The following is a 22,265-nucleotide window of genomic DNA, read 5'->3' on the forward strand; positions in this document are numbered from 1 at the left end:
CAATTATTACTACCTCAAGTCATGGGGGACAACCTGGCCAATTATTACTACCTTATGTCATGGGGGGACAACCAGGCCAATTATTATTACCTCAAGTCATGGGGGACAACCTGGCCAATTATTACTACCTTATGTCATGGGGGACAACCTGGCCAATTATTACTACCTCAAGTCATGGGGGACAACCTGGCCAATTATTACTACCTCATGTCATAGGGGACAACCTGGCCAATTATTACTACCTCATGTCATGGGGGACAACCTGGCCAATTATTACTACCTCAAGTCATGGGGGACAACCTGGCTAATTATTACTACCTCATGTCATTGGGGACAACATAGCCAATTATTACTACCTCATGTCATGGGGGACAACCTGGCCAATTATTACTACCTTATGTCATGGGGGGGACAACCTGGCCAATTATTACTACCTCATGTCATAGGGGACAACCTGGCTAATTATTACTACCTCATGTCATGGGGGACAACCTGGCCAATTATTACTACCTCAAGTCATGGGGGACAACCTGGCTAATTATTACTACCTCATGTCATTGGGGACAACATAGCCAAATATTACTACCTGATGTCATGGGGGACAACCTGGCCAATTATTACTACCTCATGTCATTGGGGAAAACATAGCCAATTATTACTACCTCATGTCATGGGGGACAACCTGGCTAATTATTACTACCTTATGTCATGGGGGACAACATAGCCAAATATTACTACCTCATGTCATGGGGGACAACATAGCCAATTATTACTACCTCATGTCATGGGGGACAACCTGGTCAATTATTACTACCTCATGTCATGGGGGACAACCTGGCCAATTATTACTACCTCATGTCATGGGGGACAGCATAGCCAATTATTACTACCTCATGTCATGGGGGACAACCTGGCCTATTATTACTACCTTATGTCATGGGGGGGACAACCTGACCAAATATTACTACCTCATGTCATGGGGGACAACCTGTCCAATTATTACTACCTCAGGTCATGGGGGACAACCAGGCCAATTATTACTACCTCATGTCATGGGGGACAACCTGGCTAATTATTACTACCTTATGTCATGGGGGACAACCTGGCCAATTATTACTACCTCGTGTCATGAGGGACAACCGGGCCAATTATTACTACCTCGTGTCATGGGGGACAACCGGGCCAATTATTACTACCTCATGTCATGGGGGACAACATAGCCAATTATTACTACCTCATGTCATGGAGGACAACCTGGCTAATTATTACTACCTTAGGTCATGGGGGGACAACCTGGCCAATTATTACTACCTCATGTCATGGGGGACAACCTGGCCAATTATTACTACCTCATGTCATGGGGGGACAGCATAGCCAATTATTACTACCTCATGTCATGGGGGACAACCTGGCCAATTATTACTACCTCATGTCAGGGGGACAACCCGGCCAGTTATTACTACCTCATGTCATGGGGGACAACCTAGCCAATTATTACTACCTCATGTCATTGGGGAAAACATAGCCAATTATTACTACCTCATGTCATGGGGGACAACCTGGCCAATTATTACTACCTTATGTCATGGGGGGACAACCTGGCCAATTATTACTACCTCATGTCATGGGGGACAACCTGGCCAAATATTACTACCTCATGTCATGGGGGACAACCTGGCCAATTATTACTACCTCATGTCATGGGGGACAACCTGGCCTATTATTACTACCTTATGTCATGGGGGGGGGGACAACCTGACCAAATATTACTACCTCATGTCATGGGGGACAACCTGTCCAATTATTACTACCTCATGTCATGGGGGACAACCTGGCCAGTTATTACTACCTCATGTCATGGGGGACAACCTGGCTAATTATTACTACCTTATGTAAGGTAAGCGGGGTCCCCCAAGGCTCAGTCTTGGGACCAACCTTGTTCAATTTATTCATAAACAACATTGAGGAAGGGATCAGTAGTTCGATATCAGTTTTTGCAGATGACACAAAATTGGGCAGGGCAATAACTTCACAACATGAAGCAGATATCCTACAGAATGACCTGGACAAAATAACGGAGTGGGCAACGACATGGCAAATGAGGTTTAATGTGGAGAAATGTAAGGTTTTGCACTTGGGGACTAAAAACATAAAAACACAATACACGTTAGGAGGGGAACCCTTGGGGGAATCAAAAATGGAGAAAGATCTGGGAGTCTTGGTTGATGATAGATTAGGAAACAGCATGCAATGTCAAGCGGCAGCTTCCAAAGCCAACAGAATATTAGCATGCATAAAGAAGGGGATGCAATCCAGAGATAAGACTATAATCCTTCCACTTTATAAAACTCTGGTCCGACTGCATCTGGAGTATTCTGTCCAGTTCTGGTCGCCAGTCCTCAGGAGGGATGTGTTGGAGCTGGAGAGAGTCCAGAGAAGGGCAACTAAACTAATTAGGGGATTGGAGGACCTTGACTATGAAGAGCGTCTGCAATCGCTCGATTTATTCTCCCTGGAGAAGAGACGTCTGAGGGGGGACATGATAGCAATTTATAAATATCTTAATGGGGATCCCAGCTTAGAAAAAAAGCGGTTCATTCGAAGGGATTGCATGAGGACTCGAGGGCATACAATGCGATTAGAGGAGAAGCGTTTTAACCTCAGGCAACGCGGGGGGTTCTTTACTGTTAGAGCAACAAGATTGTGGAATTCTCTACCACAAGAGGTGGTTTCTGCGGGAAGTATGGTGGCTTTCAAAAGACTCTTAGACTTACATCTCAAGGATCAGAACATTCAGGGGTATGAGAGATGATTACAGCCACACACACCTACACAGGTTGAACTAGATGGACTATTGTCTTTATTCAACCTCACCTACTATGTAACTATGTAACTATGTCATGGGGTACAACCTGGCCAATTATTACTACCTCGTGTCATGGGGGACAACCGGGCCAATTATTACTACCTCATGTCATGGTGGACAACCTGGCCAATCATTACTACCTCATGTCATGGGGGACAACCCGGCTAATTATTACTACCTTATGTCATGGGGGGACAACCTGGCCAATTATTACTACCTCATGTCATGGGGGACAACCTGGCTAATTATTACTACCTCATGTCATGGTGGACAACCTGGCCAATCATTACTACCTCATGTCATGGGGGACAACCTGGCCAATTATTACTACCTCATGTCATTGGGGAAAACATAGCCAATTATTACTACCTCATGTCATGGGGGACAACCTGGCTAATTATTACTACCTCATGTCATGGGGGACAACCTGGCTAATTATTACTACCTTATGTCATGGGGGACAACATAGCCAATTATTACTACCTCATGTCATGGGGGACAACCTGGCCAATTATTACTACCTTACGTCATGGGGGGACAACCTGGCCAATTATTACTACCTCATGTCATGGGGGACAACCTGTCCAATTATTACTACCTCATGTCATGGGGGACAACCCGGCCAAATATTACTACCTCATGTCATGGGGGACAACCTGGCTAATTATTACTACCTCATGTCATGGTGGACAACCTGGCCAATTATTACTACCTCATGTCATGGGGAACAACATAGCCAATTATTACTACCTCATGTCATGGGGGACAACCTGGCCAATTATTACTACCTCATGTCATTGGGGAAAACATAGCCAATTATTACTACCTCATGTCATGGGGGACAACCTGGCTAATTATTACTACCTCATGTCATGGGGGACAACATAGCCAATTATTACTACCTCATGTCATTGGGGAAAACATAGCCAATTATTACTACCTCATGTCATGGGGGACAACCTGGCTAATTATTACTACCTCATGTCATGGGGGACAACCTGGCTAATTATTACTACCTTATGTCATGGGGGACAACATAGCCAATTATTACTACCTCATGTCATGGGGGACAACCTGGCCTATTATTACTACCTTATGTCATGGGGGGGACAACCTGACCAAATATTACTACCTCATGTCATGGGGGACAACCTGTCCAATTATTACTACCTCATGTCATGGGGGACAACCCGGCCAGTTATTACTACCTCATGTCATGGGGGACAACCTGGCTAATTATTACTACCTCATGTCATGGGGGACAACCTGGCTAATTATTACTACCTTATGTCATGGGGGACAACATAGCCAATTATTACTACCTCATGTCATGGGAGACAACCTGGCCTATTATTACTACCTTATGTCATGGGGGGGACAACCTGACCAAATATTACTACCTCATGTCATGGGGGACAACCTGTCCAATTATTACTACCTCATGTCATGGGGGACAACCTGTCCAATTATTACTACCTCATGTCATGGGGGACAACCCGGCCAGTTATTACTACCTCATGTCATGGGGGACAACCTGGCTAATTATTACTACCTCATGTCATGGGGGACAACCCGGCCAAATATTACTACCTCATGTCATGGGGGACAACATAGCCAATTATTACTACCTCATGTCATGGGAGACAACCTGGCCTATTATTACTACCTTATGTCATGGGGGGGACAACCTGACCAAATATTACTACCTCATGTCATGGGGGACAACCTGTCCAATTATTACTACCTCATGTCATGGGGGACAACCTGTCCAATTATTACTACCTCATGTCATGGGGGACAACCCGGCCAGTTATTACTACCTCATGTCATGGGGGACAACCTGGCTAATTATTACTACCTCATGTCATGGGGGACAACCCGGCCAAATATTACTACCTCATGTCATGGGGGACAACATAGCCAATTATTACTACCTCATGTCATGGGGGACAACCTGGCCAATTATTACTACCTTACGTCATGGGGGGACAACCTGGCCAATTATTACTACCTCATGTCATGGGGGACAACCTGTCCAATTATTACTACCTCATGTCATGGGGGACAACCCGGCCAAATATTACTACCTCATGTCATGGGGGACAACCTGGCTAATTATTACTACCTCATGTCATGGTGGACAACCTGGCCAATTATTACTACCTCATGTCATGGGGAACAACATAGCCAATTATTACTACCTCATGTCATGGGGGACAACCTGGCCAATTATTACTACCTCATGTCATTGGGGAAAACATAGCCAATTATTACTACCTCATGTCATGGGGGACAACCTGGCTAATTATTACTACCTCATGTCATGGGGGACAACATAGCCAATTATTACTACCTCATGTCATTGGGGAAAACATAGCCAATTATTACTACCTCATGTCATGGGGGACAACCTGGCTAATTATTACTACCTCATGTCATGGGGGACAACCTGGCTAATTATTACTACCTTATGTCATGGGGGACAACATAGCCAATTATTACTACCTCATGTCATGGGGGACAACCTGGCCTATTATTACTACCTTATGTCATGGGGGGGACAACCTGACCAAATATTACTACCTCATGTCATGGGGGACAACCTGTCCAATTATTACTACCTCATGTCATGGGGGACAACCCGGCCAGTTATTACTACCTCATGTCATGGGGGACAACCTGGCTAATTATTACTACCTCATGTCATGGGGGACAACCTGGCTAATTATTACTACCTTATGTCATGGGGGACAACATAGCCAATTATTACTACCTCATGTCATGGGAGACAACCTGGCCTATTATTACTACCTTATGTCATGGGGGGGACAACCTGACCAAATATTACTACCTCATGTCATGGGGGACAACCTGTCCAATTATTACTACCTCATGTCATGGGGGACAACCTGTCCAATTATTACTACCTCATGTCATGGGGGACAACCCGGCCAGTTATTACTACCTCATGTCATGGGGGACAACCTGGCTAATTATTACTACCTCATGTCATGGGGGACAACCCGGCCAAATATTACTACCTCATGTCATGGGGGACAACATAGCCAATTATTACTACCTCATGTCATGGGAGACAACCTGGCCTATTATTACTACCTTATGTCATGGGGGGGACAACCTGACCAAATATTACTACCTCATGTCATGGGGGACAACCTGTCCAATTATTACTACCTCATGTCATGGGGGACAACCTGTCCAATTATTACTACCTCATGTCATGGGGGACAACCCGGCCAGTTATTACTACCTCATGTCATGGGGGACAACCTGGCTAATTATTACTACCTCATGTCATGGGGGACAACCCGGCCAAATATTACTACCTCATGTCATGGGGGACAACATAGCCAATTATTACTACCTCATGTCATGGGAGACAACCTGGCCTATTATTACTACCTTATGTCATGGGGGGGACAACCTGACCAAATATTACTACCTCATGTCATGGGGGACAACCTGTCCAATTATTACTACCTCATGTCATGGGGGACAACCTGTCCAATTATTACTACCTCATGTCATGGGGGACAACCCGGCCAGTTATTACTACCTCATGTCATGGGGGGACAACCCGGCCAGTTATTACTACCTCATGTCATGGGGGAAAACCTGGCTAATTATTACTACCTCATGTCATGGGGGACAACCTGGCCAATTATTACTACCTCATGTCATGGGGGACAACCTGGTTAATTATTACTACCTTATGTCATGGGGACAACATAGCCAATTATTACTACCTCATGTCATGGGGGACAACCTGTCCAATTATTACTACCTCATGTCATGGGGGACAACCCGGCCAGTTATTACTACCTCATGTCATGGGGGACAACCTGGCTAATTATTACTACCTTATGTCATGGGGGACAACCTGGCCAATTATTACTACCTCGTGTCATGAGGGACAACCGGGCCAATTATTACTACCTCGTGTCATGGGGGACAACCGGGCCAATTATTACTACCTCATGTCATGGGGGACAACCCGGCTAATTATTACTACCTTATGTCATGGGGGGACAACCTGGCCAATTATTACTACCTCATGTCATGGGGGACAACCTGGCTAATTATTACTACCTCATGTCATGGTGGACAACCTGGCCAATTATTACTACCTCATGTCATGGGGAACAACATAGCCAATTATTACTACCTCATGTCATGGGGGACAACCTGGCCAATTATTACTACCTCATGTCATTGGGGAAAACATAGCCAATTATTACTACCTCATGTCATGGGGGACAACCTGGCTAATTATTACTACCTCATGTCATGGGGGACAACATAGCCAATTATTACTACCTCATGTCATGGGGGACAACCTGGCTAATTATTACTACCTCATGTCATGGGGGACAACCTGGCTAATTATTACTACCTTATGTCATGGGGGACAACATAGCCAATTATTACTACCTCATGTCATGGGGGACAACCTGGCCAATTATTACTACCTTACGTCATGGGGGGACAACCTGGCCAATTATTACTACCTCATGTCATGGGGGACAACCTGTCCAATTATTACTACCTCATGTCATGGGGGACAGCATAGCCAATTATTACTACCTCATGTCATGGGGGACAACCTGGCCTATTATTACTACCTTATGTCATGGGGGGGACAACCTGACCAAATATTACTACCTCATGTCATGGGGGACAACCTGTCCAATTATTACTACCTCATGTCATGGGGGACAACCCGGCCAGTTATTACTACCTCATGTCATGGGGGACAACCTGGCTAATTATTACTACCTCATGTCATGGGGGACAACCTGGCTAATTATTACTACCTTATGTCATGGGGGACAACATAGCCAATTATTACTACCTCATGTCATGGGGGACAACCTGGCCAATTATTACTACCTTACGTCATGGGGGGACAACCTGGCCAATTATTACTACCTCATGTCATGGGGGACAACCTGTCCAATTATTACTACCTCATGTCATGGGGGACAACCCGGCCAAATATTACTACCTCATGTCATGGGGGACAACCTGGCTAATTATTACTACCTCATGTCATGTTGGACAACCTGGCCAATTATTACTACCTCATGTCATGGGGGACAACCTGGCTAATTATTACTACCTCATGTCATGGTGGACAACCTGGCCAATTATTACTACCTCATGTCATGGGGAACAACATAGCCAATTATTACTACCTCATGTCATGGGGGACAACCTGGCCAATTATTACTACCTCATGTCATTGGGGAAAACATAGCCAATTATTACTACCTCATGTCATGGGGGACAACCTGGCTAATTATTACTACCTCATGTCATGGGGGACAACCTGGCTAATTATTACTACCTTATGTCATGGGGGACAACATAGCCAATTATTACTACCTCATGTCATGGGGGACAACCTGGCCAATTATTACTACCTTACGTCATGGGGGGACAACCTGGCCAATTATTACTACCTCATGTCATGGGGGACAACCTGTCCAATTATTACTACCTCATGTCATGGGGGACAGCATAGCCAATTATTACTACCTCATGTCATGGGGGACAACCTGGCCTATTATTACTACCTTATGTCATGGGGGGGACAACCTGACCAAATATTACTACCTCATGTCATGGGGGACAACATAGCCAATTATTACTACCTCATGTCATTGGGGAAAACATAGCCAATTATTACTACCTCATGTCATGGGGGACAACCTGGCTAATTATTACTACCTTATGTCATGGGGGACAACATAGCCAATTATTACTACCTCATGTCATGGGGGACAACCTGGCCAATTATTACTACCTTACGTCATGGGGGGACAACCTGGCCAATTATTACTACCTCATGTCATGGGGGACAACCTGTCCAATTATTACTACCTCATGTCATGGGGGACAGCATAGCCAATTATTACTACCTCATGTCATGGGGGACAACCTGGCCTATTATTACTACCTTATGTCATGGGGGGGACAACCTGACCAAATATTACTACCTCATGTCATGGGGGACAACCTGTCCAATTATTACTACCTCATGTCATGGGGGACAACCCGGCCAGTTATTACTACCTCATGTCATGGGGGACAACCTGGCTAATTATTACTACCTCATGTCATGGGGGACAACCTGGCTAATTATTACTACCTTATGTCATGGGGGACAACATAGCCAATTATTACTACCTCATGTCATGGGGGACAACCTGGCCAATTATTACTACCTTACGTCATGGGGGGACAACCTGGCCAATTATTACTACCTCATGTCATGGGGGACAACCTGTCCAATTATTACTACCTCATGTCATGGGGGACAACCTGGCTAATTATTACTACCTCATGTCATGGGGGACAACCCGGCCAATTATTACTACCTCATGTCATGGGGGACAACCTGTCCAATTATTACTACCTCATGTCATGGGGGACAACCTGTCCAATTATTACTACCTCCTGTCATGGGGGACAACCCGGCCAATTATTACTACCTCATGTCATGGGGGACAACCTGGCCAATTATTACTACCTCATGTCATTGGGGAAAACATAGCCAATTATTACTACCTCATGTCATGGGGGACAACCTGGCCAATTATTACTACCTCATGTCATGGGGGACAACCTGGCCAATTATTACTACCTCATGTCATGGGGGGACAACCTGGCCAATTATTACTATCTCATGTCATGGGGGACAACCTGTCCAATTATTACTACCTCATGTCATGGGGGACAACCCGGCCAAATATTACTACCTCATGTCATGGGGGACAACATAGCCAATTATTACTACCTCATGTCATGGGGGACAACCTGGCTAATTATTACTACCTTATGTCATGGGGGGACAACCTGGCCAATTATTACTACCTCATGTCATGGGGGACAACCTGGCTAATTATTACTACCTTATGTCATGGGGGACAACCTGGCCAATTATTACTACCTCATGTCATGGGGGACAACCCGGCCAGTTATTACTACCTTATGTCATGGGGGACAACCTGGCTAATTATTACTACCTCATGTCATGGGGGACAACCTGGCTAATTATTACTACCTTATGTCATGGGGGACAACATAGCCAATTATTACTACCTCATGTCATGGGGGACAACCTGGCCAATTATTACTACCTTACGTCATGGGGGGACAACCTGGCCAATTATTACTACCTCATGTCATGGGGGACAACCTGTCCAATTATTACTACCTCATGTCATGGGGGACAACCCGGCCAAATATTACTACCTCATGTCATGGGGGACAACCTGGCTAATTATTACTACCTCATGTCATGTTGGACAACCTGGCCAATTATTACTACCTCATGTCATGGGGGACAACCTGGCTAATTATTACTACCTCATGTCATGGTGGACAACCTGGCCAATTATTACTACCTCATGTCATGGGGAACAACATAGCCAATTATTACTACCTCATGTCATGGGGGACAACCTGGCCAATTATTACTACCTCATGTCATTGGGGAAAACATAGCCAATTATTACTACCTCATGTCATGGGGGACAACCTGGCTAATTATTACTACCTCATGTCATGGGGGACAACCTGGCTAATTATTACTACCTTATGTCATGGGGGACAACATAGCCAATTATTACTACCTCATGTCATGGGGGACAACCTGGCCAATTATTACTACCTTACGTCATGGGGGGACAACCTGGCCAATTATTACTACCTCATGTCATGGGGGACAACCTGTCCAATTATTACTACCTCATGTCATGGGGGACAGCATAGCCAATTATTACTACCTCATGTCATGGGGGACAACCTGGCCTATTATTACTACCTTATGTCATGGGGGGGACAACCTGACCAAATATTACTACCTCATGTCATGGGGGACAACATAGCCAATTATTACTACCTCATGTCATTGGGGAAAACATAGCCAATTATTACTACCTCATGTCATGGGGGACAACCTGGCTAATTATTACTACCTTATGTCATGGGGGACAACATAGCCAATTATTACTACCTCATGTCATGGGGGACAACCTGGCCAATTATTACTACCTTACGTCATGGGGGGACAACCTGGCCAATTATTACTACCTCATGTCATGGGGGACAACCTGTCCAATTATTACTACCTCATGTCATGGGGGACAGCATAGCCAATTATTACTACCTCATGTCATGGGGGACAACCTGGCCTATTATTACTACCTTATGTCATGGGGGGGACAACCTGACCAAATATTACTACCTCATGTCATGGGGGACAACCTGTCCAATTATTACTACCTCATGTCATGGGGGACAACCCGGCCAGTTATTACTACCTCATGTCATGGGGGACAACCTGGCTAATTATTACTACCTCATGTCATGGGGGACAACCTGGCTAATTATTACTACCTTATGTCATGGGGGACAACATAGCCAATTATTACTACCTCATGTCATGGGGGACAACCTGGCCAATTATTACTACCTTACGTCATGGGGGGACAACCTGGCCAATTATTACTACCTCATGTCATGGGGGACAACCTGTCCAATTATTACTACCTCATGTCATGGGGGACAACCTGGCTAATTATTACTACCTCATGTCATGGGGGACAACCCGGCCAATTATTACTACCTCATGTCATGGGGGACAACCTGTCCAATTATTACTACCTCATGTCATGGGGGACAACCTGTCCAATTATTACTACCTCCTGTCATGGGGGACAACCCGGCCAATTATTACTACCTCATGTCATGGGGGACAACCTGGCCAATTATTACTACCTCATGTCATTGGGGAAAACATAGCCAATTATTACTACCTCATGTCATGGGGGACAACCTGGCCAATTATTACTACCTCATGTCATGGGGGACAACCTGGCCAATTATTACTACCTCATGTCATGGGGGGACAACCTGGCCAATTATTACTATCTCATGTCATGGGGGACAACCTGTCCAATTATTACTACCTCATGTCATGGGGGACAACCCGGCCAAATATTACTACCTCATGTCATGGGGGACAACATAGCCAATTATTACTACCTCATGTCATGGGGGACAACCTGGCTAATTATTACTACCTTATGTCATGGGGGGACAACCTGGCCAATTATTACTACCTCATGTCATGGGGGACAACCTGGCTAATTATTACTACCTTATGTCATGGGGGACAACCTGGCCAATTATTACTACCTCATGTCATGGGGGACAACCCGGCCAGTTATTACTACCTTATGTCATGGGGGACAACATAGCCAATTATTACTACCTCATGTCATGGGGGACAACCTGGCTAATTATTACTACCTTATGTCATGGGGGACAACATAGCCAATTATTACTACCTTAATATCATGGGGGGACAACCTGACCAAATATTACTACCTCATGTCATGGGGGACAACCCAGCCAGTTATTACTACCTCATGTCATGGGGGACAACCTGGCTAATTATTACTACCTCATGTCATGGGGGACAACCTGGCTAATTATTACTACCTCATGTCATGGGGGACAACCGGGCCAAAAATGACTATCTTGTGTCATGGGGGACAACCTGACCCATTATTACTGCCTCATGTCATGGGGGACAACCTGGCCAATTATTACTGCCTTAATATCATAGGGGGACTTTTACTACCACACATCACAGAGGGGACTGTGAAAGCCAGCCATTACTACCCACATCATAGGGGGCACAACATGGACGACCCAAGGCTCACCTCCTGCATCTTCTTCTCCTCATTGGTCATGCTCTCCAGCACGCCACTTTCCGTCACGGAGGGTAATTCCTGCCACAGGGTGTTATGGGGTACAGTAGACCTCCGGCCTTGTTTTGGGGACCCCCCATAGTAGAGGGGGCTCTCCTGAGATGAGTCATAGCTGGTAAAGCTGCTGTTGCGTGAAACAGTCTGACGTCGGATCTCCTTATTGATAACTGACTGGCGGTACGTCTGATAGAGTGGCTCTGAAAGTGAGATATGTGCAGATAATGTGATGTATACTCCACAGTGTCACAGCACTACTCCACCCAACATTACAGTTACTTAACTCTCCTCTCCTGAAATACTCTGCTCTGCTGTAGGACTCTGCTTCTTCTTCTATCTAACTCTCCTCTCCTGAAATACTCTGCACTGCTCTGCTGGAGGACTCTGCTCCTTCTTCTATCTAACTCTCCTTTCCTGAAATACTCTGCACTGCTGGAGGACTCTGCTCTAACCCTTCTCTCCTGAAATACTCTGCACTGCTGGATGACTCTGCTCCTTCCTCTATCTAACTCTCCTCTCCTGAAATACTCTGCATTGCTAGAGGACTCTGCTCCTTCTTCAATCTAATTCTTCTCCCCTGAAATACTCTGCTCTGCTGTAGGAATTTGCTCCTTCCTCTATCTAACTCTCCTCTCCTGAATTACTGTGCACTGCTGGATGACTCTGCTCCTTCTTCTATCTAACTCTCCTCTCCTGAAATACTCTGCACTGCTCTGCTGGAGGACTCTGCTCCTTCTTCTATCTAACTCTCCTTTCCTGAAATACTCTGCACTGCTGGAGGACTCTGCTCTAACCCTTCTCTCCTGAAATACTCTGCACTGCTGGAGGACTCTGCTCCTTCCTCTATCTAACTCTCCTCTCCTGAAATACTCTGCATTGCTAGAGGACTCTGCTCCTTCCTCTATAACTCTCCTCTCCTGAAATACTCTGCACTGCTGGAGGACTCTGCTCCTTCCTCTATCTAATTCTCCTCTCCTGAAATACTCTGCACTGCTGGAGGACTCTGCTCCTTCTTCTATCTAACACTCCTCTCCTGAAATACTCTGCTCTGCTGGAGGACTCTGCTCATTCCTCTATAACTCTCCTCTCCTGAACTACTCTGCACTGCTGGAGGACTCTGCTCTTTCCTCTATCTAACTCTCCTCTCCTGAAATACTCTGCACTGCTAGAGGACTCTGCTCCTTCCTCTATCTAATTCTCCTTTCCTGACCTACTCTGCACTGCTGGAGGACTCTGCTCCTTCCTCTATCTAATTCTCCTTTCCTGACCTACTCTGCACTGCTGGAGGACTCTGCTCCTTCTATCTAACTCTCCTTTCCTGAAATATTCTGCACTGCTATAGGTCTCTGCTCCTTCTTCTATCTAATTCTCCTTTCCTGAAATACTCTGCACTGCTGGAGGACTCTGCTCCTTCTATCTAACTCACCTCTCCTGAAATACTCTGCACTGCTATAGGACTCTGCTCCTTCTTCTATCTAACTCTCCTCTCCTAAACTACTCTGCACTGCTGGAGGACTCTGCTCCTATCTAACTCTCCTTTCCTGAAATACTCTGCACTGCTGGAGGACTCTGCTCCTTCTTCTATCTAACTCTCCTTTCCTGAAATACTCTGCACTGCTGGAGGACTCTGCTCTAACCCTTCTCTCCTGAAATACTCTGCACTGCTGGAGGACTCTGCTCCTTCCTCTATCTAACTCTCCTCTCCTGAAATACTCTGCATTGCTAGAGGACTCTGCTCCTTCCTCTATAACTCTCCGCTCCTGAAATACTCTGCACTGCTGGAGGACTCTGCTCCTTCCTCTATCTAATTCTCCTCTCCTGAAATACTCTGCTCTGCTGGAGGACTCTGCTCATTCCTCTATAACTCTCCTCTCCTGAACTACTCTGCACTGCTGGAGGACTCTGCTCTTTCCTCTATCTAACTCTCCTCTCCTGAAATACTCTGCACTGCTGGAGGACTCTGCTCCTTCTATCTAACTCTCCTTTCCTGAAATATTATGCACTGCTATAGGTCTCTGCTCCTTCTTCTATCTAATTCTCCTTTCCTGAAATACTCTGCACTGCTGGAGGACTCTGCTCCTTCCTCTATAACTCTCCTCTCCTGAAATACTCTGCACTGCTGGAGGACTGTACCCATAACTTACCATCTCTCAGGTGGGACTCCCAGTCTATGCATTTTGGGCTTTTTGGGCTTTTTACTGACGAAGACCTGAAAATAATTAAAAAGTAAAATTAACTTATTTTTCAATTCTCCTATTTAAGACCTATAATTACACATAAACAAAGCGGGTGGATCAGTGACAGATCACAGGATTCAGCATAGCTGAACCTACGATCTCTGTCTGTGTCACAGAACCCCCTCCCCCACACACGTCAGTAAGCATGAGGCTCACATTTAACCCCTTTGATCACCCACAATGTTAACCCCTTCCCGGCCAGTGTCTTTATTACAGTAACAGTGCATATTTATAGCACTGATTACTATAGTAATGTCACTGGTCCCCCCAAAAGTGTCAAAAATGTCAGTTAGGGGTCCGATCTGTCCGCTGCAATGTCGCAGTCCCGCTAAAAATTGCAGATTGCCGCCATTACTAGTTTAAAAAAAAACAATTAAAATGACAGAAATCTTTCCCGTAGTTAGTAAACGCGATAACTTTTGCGCAAACCAATCAAAATACGCTTATGGCGATTTTTTTTACCATAAATATGTAGCAGAAAACAAATTGGCCTAAAATGTTAAAAAATTTTGTTTTTTAACATTTTTTTTTGAGAATGTCATATAGCAGAATGTGTAAAGAATACTGTTTTTTTTTTCAAAAATTTTCGCTGTTTTTTTGTTTATAGCGCAGAAAATAAAAATCGCACAGGTGATCAAATACCACCAAAAGAAATCTCTGTTTGTGGGAAAAAAAGGACGTAAATTTAGTTTTGGTACAGCGTCGTACGACCGCGCAATTGTCCGCTAAAGTAACACAGTGCCGAATCGCAAAATAGGGCCTGGTCAGAAAGGGGGGCAAATCCTTGCGGGGCTAAAGTGGTTAATATGGTGTTATCGCTCTCACTCTCTCATACTGGTCACTGGAAGTGCAACATGGCACCTCATGGCAAAGAACTCTCTGAGGATCTGAAAAAAGGATTGTTGCTCTACGTAACCACTTTACCACCGGAGGATTTTGCTGTCTTACGTCCAGGCCACTTTTTGCGATTCGGCGCTGTGCGACTTTAACTGACAATTGCGCGGTCGTGCAAAACCGTACCCAAACAAAATTTACGTCCTTTTTTTCCCACAAACAGAGATTTCTTTTGGTGGTATTTGATCACCTGTGCGATTTTTACTTTTTGCGCTATAAACAAAAAAAGAGCGTAAATTTTGAAAAAATAACAATATTTTTCACATTTTTTTATATGAAATCCCCCCCAAAAAAATCTAAATTTTTTTAAATTTTTGGCCAATTTGTTTTCTGCTACCTATGTTTGGTAAAAAAAAAAAATCACAATAAACGTATTTTGATTGGTTTGCGCAAAAGTTATTGCGTTTACTAACTAAGGGGAAGATTTTTGTCATTTTTGGTGTTTTGTTTTATTTAACAAGTAATGGCGGCGATCTGCGATTTTTTTTGCGGGACTGCGACATTGCGGCGGACAGATCGGACCCTTGACTGACATTTTTGACACTTTTGGGGGTACCAGTGACATTACTACAGTAATCAGTGCTATACATATGCACTGTTACTGTAAAAATGACACTGGCAGGGAAGGGGTTAATTTTATTGGAGAGGGAGGGGTTAATGTATGCCTGGTGCTTACTAACGTGTGTGGGGGGAGGTGACTGAGTGACACAGGGACAGATCGCATGTTCAGCTATGCTGAACCCTGCAATCTGTCAATGTTTGTCACTTAGGAGATCCGCCCGCTTTGTTTACACAAGCGGGCGGATCTCCAGACTCGATTCCCCGACGATCGGGGAAGAGCGGCAGTGATTACCGCCTCTTCTCCCCTGGCCCGACTCCCGCCGTGACTGAAAACAGCGGGAGCGAGCCTCCGGCGGTGCATGAGCACCGCCCAGAAGGGGAGGAGTCAAGCGACGTAGACCTACGTCGCTGGACGGAATCGAACCACTTTGCCGCAGTACAGTCAACGTGACTGGTCGGCAAGTGGATAAAGATGGCCTAGGCTATAAGAAGATTGCCAAGACCCTGAAACTGAGCTGCAGCACGGTGGCCAAGACCATACAGCGGTTTAACAGAACAGGTTCTACTCAGAACAGCGGTAAACCATACAGCGGTTTAACAGGACAGGCCACTCCATGGTTGACCAAAGAAGTTGAGTGCACATGCTCAGCATCATATCCAGAGGTTGTCTTTGGGAAATAGAGGTATGAGTGCTGCCAGCATTGCTGCAGAGGTTGAAGGGGTGGGGGGGTCAGCCTGTCAGTGCTCAGACCATACGCCGCACACTGCATCAAATTGGTCTGCATGGCTGTCATCCCGGAAGGAAGCCTCTTCTAAAGAGGATGCACAAGAAAGCCTGCAAACAGTTTGCTGAAAACAAGCAGACTAAGGACATGGATTACTGGAACCATGTCCTGTGGTCTGATGAGACCAAGATAAATTATTTGGTTCAGTTGGTGTCAAGCGTGTGTGGCGGCAACCAGGTGAGGAGTACAAAGACAAGTGTGTCTTGCCTACAGTCATGCATGGTGGTGGGAGTGTCATGGTCTGGGGCTGCATGAGTGCTGCCGGCACTGGGGAGCTACAGTTCATTGAGGGAACCATGAATGCCAACATGTACTGTGACATACTGAAGCAGAGCATGATCCCCTCCCTTCAGAGACTGGGCTGCAGGGCAGTATACCAACATAACAACCCCAAACACACCTCCAAGATGACCACTGCCTTGCTAAAGAAGCTGAGGGTAAAGGTGACGGTCTGGCCAAGCATGTCTCCAGACCGAAACCCTATTGAGAATCTGTGGGGCATCCTCAAACGGCTCTAGGGAGGAGTTTTCCTCCAGTTCCACTTTAGGGAAATAAAGTTGAAAATAGACACAAGGGGGTCAGTCGTGGGTGTGAAGATTTGCCACATGGGGTTAGTACAGTCTAATAAGGGGGGAGGAGCTAGGGATGGATCATGATGATTCTCCACCATACACTGACCTGAAGACGGAGGACTCTGAACTGGACGACTCTGCAGGAGAGAAGGAGAAAACACTATAACTAAATGACATACAAATGCTTTTATTGTGCACATGACCCAAACTACAAACATAGTCATTTTCACCCCCATACCCCATAAATTCGTATGAGTGATTAAATGGTCTCACTCTAACGAATAGTAATGGCAAAAAGCCTAGATGACTTCTTTGCAAATAACGATGCCTACAAGTGTAATTACTAGAGGACAGAATGTGAATATTGTAGTTTCAATAATGAATGCACCATTATCCTTCCCATAAGACAAAGCTGGCCACATTTGCCCTGGAGAAGATGGGGGGGGGGGGTTGTTTTGCCTTCCTCTGAACCAAAATGGTTTGTCTAGTTCAGTGGTTTCCAGTGCAGCCCTTTGCCTGCCTATATCTGGCCCTTAGGGCACTAATATTCCCAGTGACATCAACAAGGGAGCACCATTCCTCCCACTGATACCAATGATGGGGCACTATTCCTCCCACTGATACCAATGATGGGGCACTATTCCTCCCACTGATACCAATGATGGGGCACTATTCCTCCCACTGATACCAATGATGGGGCACTATTCCTCCCACTGATACCAATGATGGGGCACTATTCCTCCCACTGATACAAATGATGGGGCACTATTCCTCCCACTGACACCAATGATGGGGCACTATTCCTCCCACTGATACCAATGATGGGGCACTATTCCTCCCACTGACAAATCTAGGGGCACTATTCCTCACACTGACACCAGTGATGGGGCATTATTCCTCACACTGACACCAGTGATGGGGCATTATTCCTCCCACTGACAAATCTTGTTGCATTATTCCTCACACTGACACCAATGATAGGGCATTATTCCTCCAACTGACAACAGTGATGGGGCATTATTCCTCCCACTAAGACCAATAATGGGGCACTATTTCTTCCCTTGATACTAACAATGGGGCACTATTTTTCCCCACTCACACAAATGATGGGGCACTATTCATCCCACTGATGCCAATGATGGGGCACCATTCCTCCCACTGATGCCAATGATGGGGCACTATTCCTCCCACTGTTTACAATAATTAGCCACCATTCCTCCCATTGAAACCAAGCAGTAGGCACTATTCCTTCCATTGACCACCAATCCTCCCACTGACACCAATGATGGGGCACTATTCCACCCACCAATGATGGCATTTTCCACTTTTACTGACAGACCGCCCCCCCCCCCCCCCAAAGTCTGAAAACTAGTAAACTGGCCCTTTGTTTAGAATGTTTGGGGACCCCTGGTCTAAATACCTGTGTTGACTACTTACCGTTGGTGTCCTCCGATGAGGAATGGCGATCTCTACCCTTCTCCAGTGGAAGGCTGCATACAGATGCCTTCTTGTCTCTCTCTGTCAGTTCCTCTGAGTTCCCTGTCGAATACCTCTTCAGAGATCCCTTTCTCAAAAACGGGGGAGGAGCCGGTGGAGGTGGAGGGGCCGCCCCCCGAGGAGGCTTGCTGGGCACTTTAGGGGGCACAATTACCAGGGGCTCGAGTGGTTCACACAATGACTGAACAGGCGGCACCTTGCTCCGGCGGGCCGGTTTACGGATTTTGAGCCGCGGTTCTCCAGCCTGGTCTTCCCCCACTGGGGGCTCCATCCTTGAAAGATCCGGAGCAGATTGTGAAGCATCTGTGGCAGACAAACTCGTCAAACTTTCTGTAGAGTCGCCAGAGTTTGAATTCACATCTTTGTCCATGATGGGCACCACCTGATCAGAGAATGAGATACTTTTTAACTTTGAACTTTTTACAATGGGTGCATAGCCATTTGTGGTTTCAAGGGAAGGTCCGTTAGATAAATTACTCGGGGGAAGGTTCGCGGTATGAGTGACAGAAGAGTCTATATCACCACTCTCTTTTGCTTTCCAAAAAGAGGCCACTCCATGTTTAGGTATCTCTGGGGCACTGTCCAACCTTGGAATTTCGCCCTGAGTGTTGTCCACTTCCTCGCAAGTAGGGCTGGGCACGTCACTGTTACAGTTACAGTCTACTGTGGATTTATAAGAGGTAAGTACAACCCCACTGTTGACTTTCTCATCCCCAACCCCATCAGCCGAATTCTGCTGGGAGCGCTCCCCATATCTCAAGGAACGGCGTCTGACAGGGTAGCTTGTCCCGGCTGTTATCTTGTCCTTCAGAAGCCTCTGGCTCCACTTTTCTCCATCATCATTGCCATTTAGTGATGAAATCCTCTGAAACTCGTTGCCCTCATCAGAAGAGTCCAAGACTTCACTGATGTTGTTGACCCCACGAGGCACAGAAGATTCTGGAACCCAAACTAACACCAAACCGGGTTTCTGTTGGTGGCAACCACAGCAGCATTTACTGGGGCAGGCCAGTCGAGGTAAGCATGACGCCATTTTGGTTGATCGCTCATCTGGGTCTTGGAAAAGCTTCGGAGGCAGCGCTGTTGATGGAACGAGAAGAAAGAGGATACTTTAAAAAAACACTGGTCAAGAAGACAGAAAACAGAAGCATTTCTGGAGAGAAGATGCTGAAAAATTCCATACAAATAAAAAATAACAATATATAGAAACGAACAGGGCATTTAACCACTTTAAGACCGGAAGGATTTGCCCCCTTCCTGACCAGGCCCTATTTTGCGATTCGGCAATGCGTTCTTTAATGGACGATTGCGCGGACATGCAAAGCTGTACCCAAACTAAATTTCCCCCCTTTTTTCTCACAAATAGAGCTTTCTTTTGGTGGTATTTGATCATCTGTGGGATTTTTATTTTTTGCGCTATAAACAAAAAAAGAGCGAAAATTTTGAAAAATAATTTTTTCACATTCTGCTATATATTTCTCCCCCAAAAAAAATTAAAAGGCTGAAAGGAAGAGAAGAAAGATCCCTGGTGGGCAGGGTTGTGGCCTGGCAGAAGCCCAGGCTGAGGTTGTCTCTCTTATTACCACCATAGGAATCCATGGATGTGCGGCACCAGAGATCTTTCCTCTCTTCTTTCCAGTAACTACAGGAGCTGGGACGAGCTCCATCCCTTACTGGCACTCCTGCAGTGGACGCGGCATCACCCACACTACTCCCCACAGTGATCAAACCTGAGTGGCACACTCATAAGCCGTGGGTTACAACCAAGTTGGCACTTAAATGATTTCCAGGTTCTCTATGGGGGCACTTGGCTGATTTCTAGGTTCTCCATGGTGGCACTTGACTGATTTCCAGGTTCTCTATGGTGGCACTTGACTGATTTCCAGGTTCTCTATTGTGGCACCTGACTGATTTCCAGGTTCTCTATGGTGGCACTTGACTGATTTCCAGGTTCTCTATTGTGGCACCTGACTGATTTCCAGGTTCTCTATGGTGGCACTTGACTGATTTCCAGGTTCTCTATGGTGGCACTTGACTGATTTCCAGGTTCTCTATGGTGGCACTTGACTGATTTCCAGGTTCTCCTGGAAGCAAGAATCCACCAAGTTGCCGTAGACTGCTCTACAGAGAATATAGTAGTTTCCACTAGGGATCGACCGATTATTGGTAAGGCCGATATGCACTTTCCCCGATATATCGTAATCGGGCCCGGAGGTTACCAATATTGCCGATATTTCAGGAAAGTGCATGTACCGGAGTGATGCCTGCAGCTAGAGGCATCACCCCGGTACCGGCATCCATAGCCGACCGCCGGCTGTCTTGTAATGACCACCGATGCGGCGGAGAAGCCGCTCGGCTGTCATTACAAGGAGCGGGAGGGGACGTCCCCCCTCCTGCCACCTTCCAGGGCTCGCCCAGGTCTCCCGTCCCACCGGGAGACCCGGGCATCCTACCTGCATGGCCGCCGAAGACCCGATTAAAGCCGCATTTCGGCTCTGATCGGGTCTCCATGTAAGAACCCGGAAGTGATGTCATGACATCACTTCCGGGTACTCGGCGCCAGATTAAAAAAAATGACATCATTCAAAACAGCCATAATTGGCGTTTTGAATGCTTTTAAGTGCAGAGGAGGATTTTGGGGTCTATTAGACCCCCAGATCCCTCCTCAAGAATACGTGTAAAAAAAAAAAAAAAAGATGTTTTTGAAATGTCCGAAAATATCGGCAGATATCTGCCGATACGGATATGCGATGACCAAAATATCGATATCGGCAATAAAAAAACGATATTGGTTGATCACTAGCTTCCACGCACTTGAAAGTTTGTCTTTTAAAACAGCTGCAGTTGTCTAAAGTGATCTGCTCCTACCTTTTTTGCAATTGCCTTAGTTGCCCAACAATGACTAAACAGAGTCTGGGCACATAGGGAAGCTTGGCAACTCATAAAAGCTCCTTCAGATAATCCTGGCCAATGGATGTTGGGCAAAGAAGGCAACTAAACAGGTAAAGAAATCTTGTCTGACCAAGCCATTTCCCCAATAAAATGTTATCAGA

The 22,265-nt window shown here is 45.9% G+C and overlaps 1 protein-coding gene across 1 annotated transcript in view; it reads right to left on the reverse strand.

Annotated features, from left to right (window-relative positions):
* Positions 1-22,265, reverse strand: part of LOC309552394 (uncharacterized protein) — a 121,324-nt gene that overhangs the window by 18,260 nt on the left and 80,799 nt on the right. The window contains exons 3-6 of the mRNA XM_082253337.1: positions 19,153-20,292; positions 17,816-17,852; positions 14,811-14,857; positions 12,622-12,866 (exon numbers count right to left, since the gene is read on the reverse strand). Coding sequence (XP_082109463.1) covers positions 12,622-12,866; positions 14,811-14,857; positions 17,816-17,852; positions 19,153-20,292 — 1,469 coding nt within the window. The remainder of the gene's footprint in view (positions 1-12,621; positions 12,867-14,810; positions 14,858-17,815; positions 17,853-19,152; positions 20,293-22,265) is intronic.

The sequence above is a fragment of the Pelophylax lessonae genome (genome assembly GCF_965119305.1).
Source record: "Pelophylax lessonae genome assembly, chromosome: 4".
In the NCBI taxonomy this organism is placed as follows: Eukaryota; Metazoa; Chordata; class Amphibia; order Anura; family Ranidae; genus Pelophylax; species Pelophylax lessonae.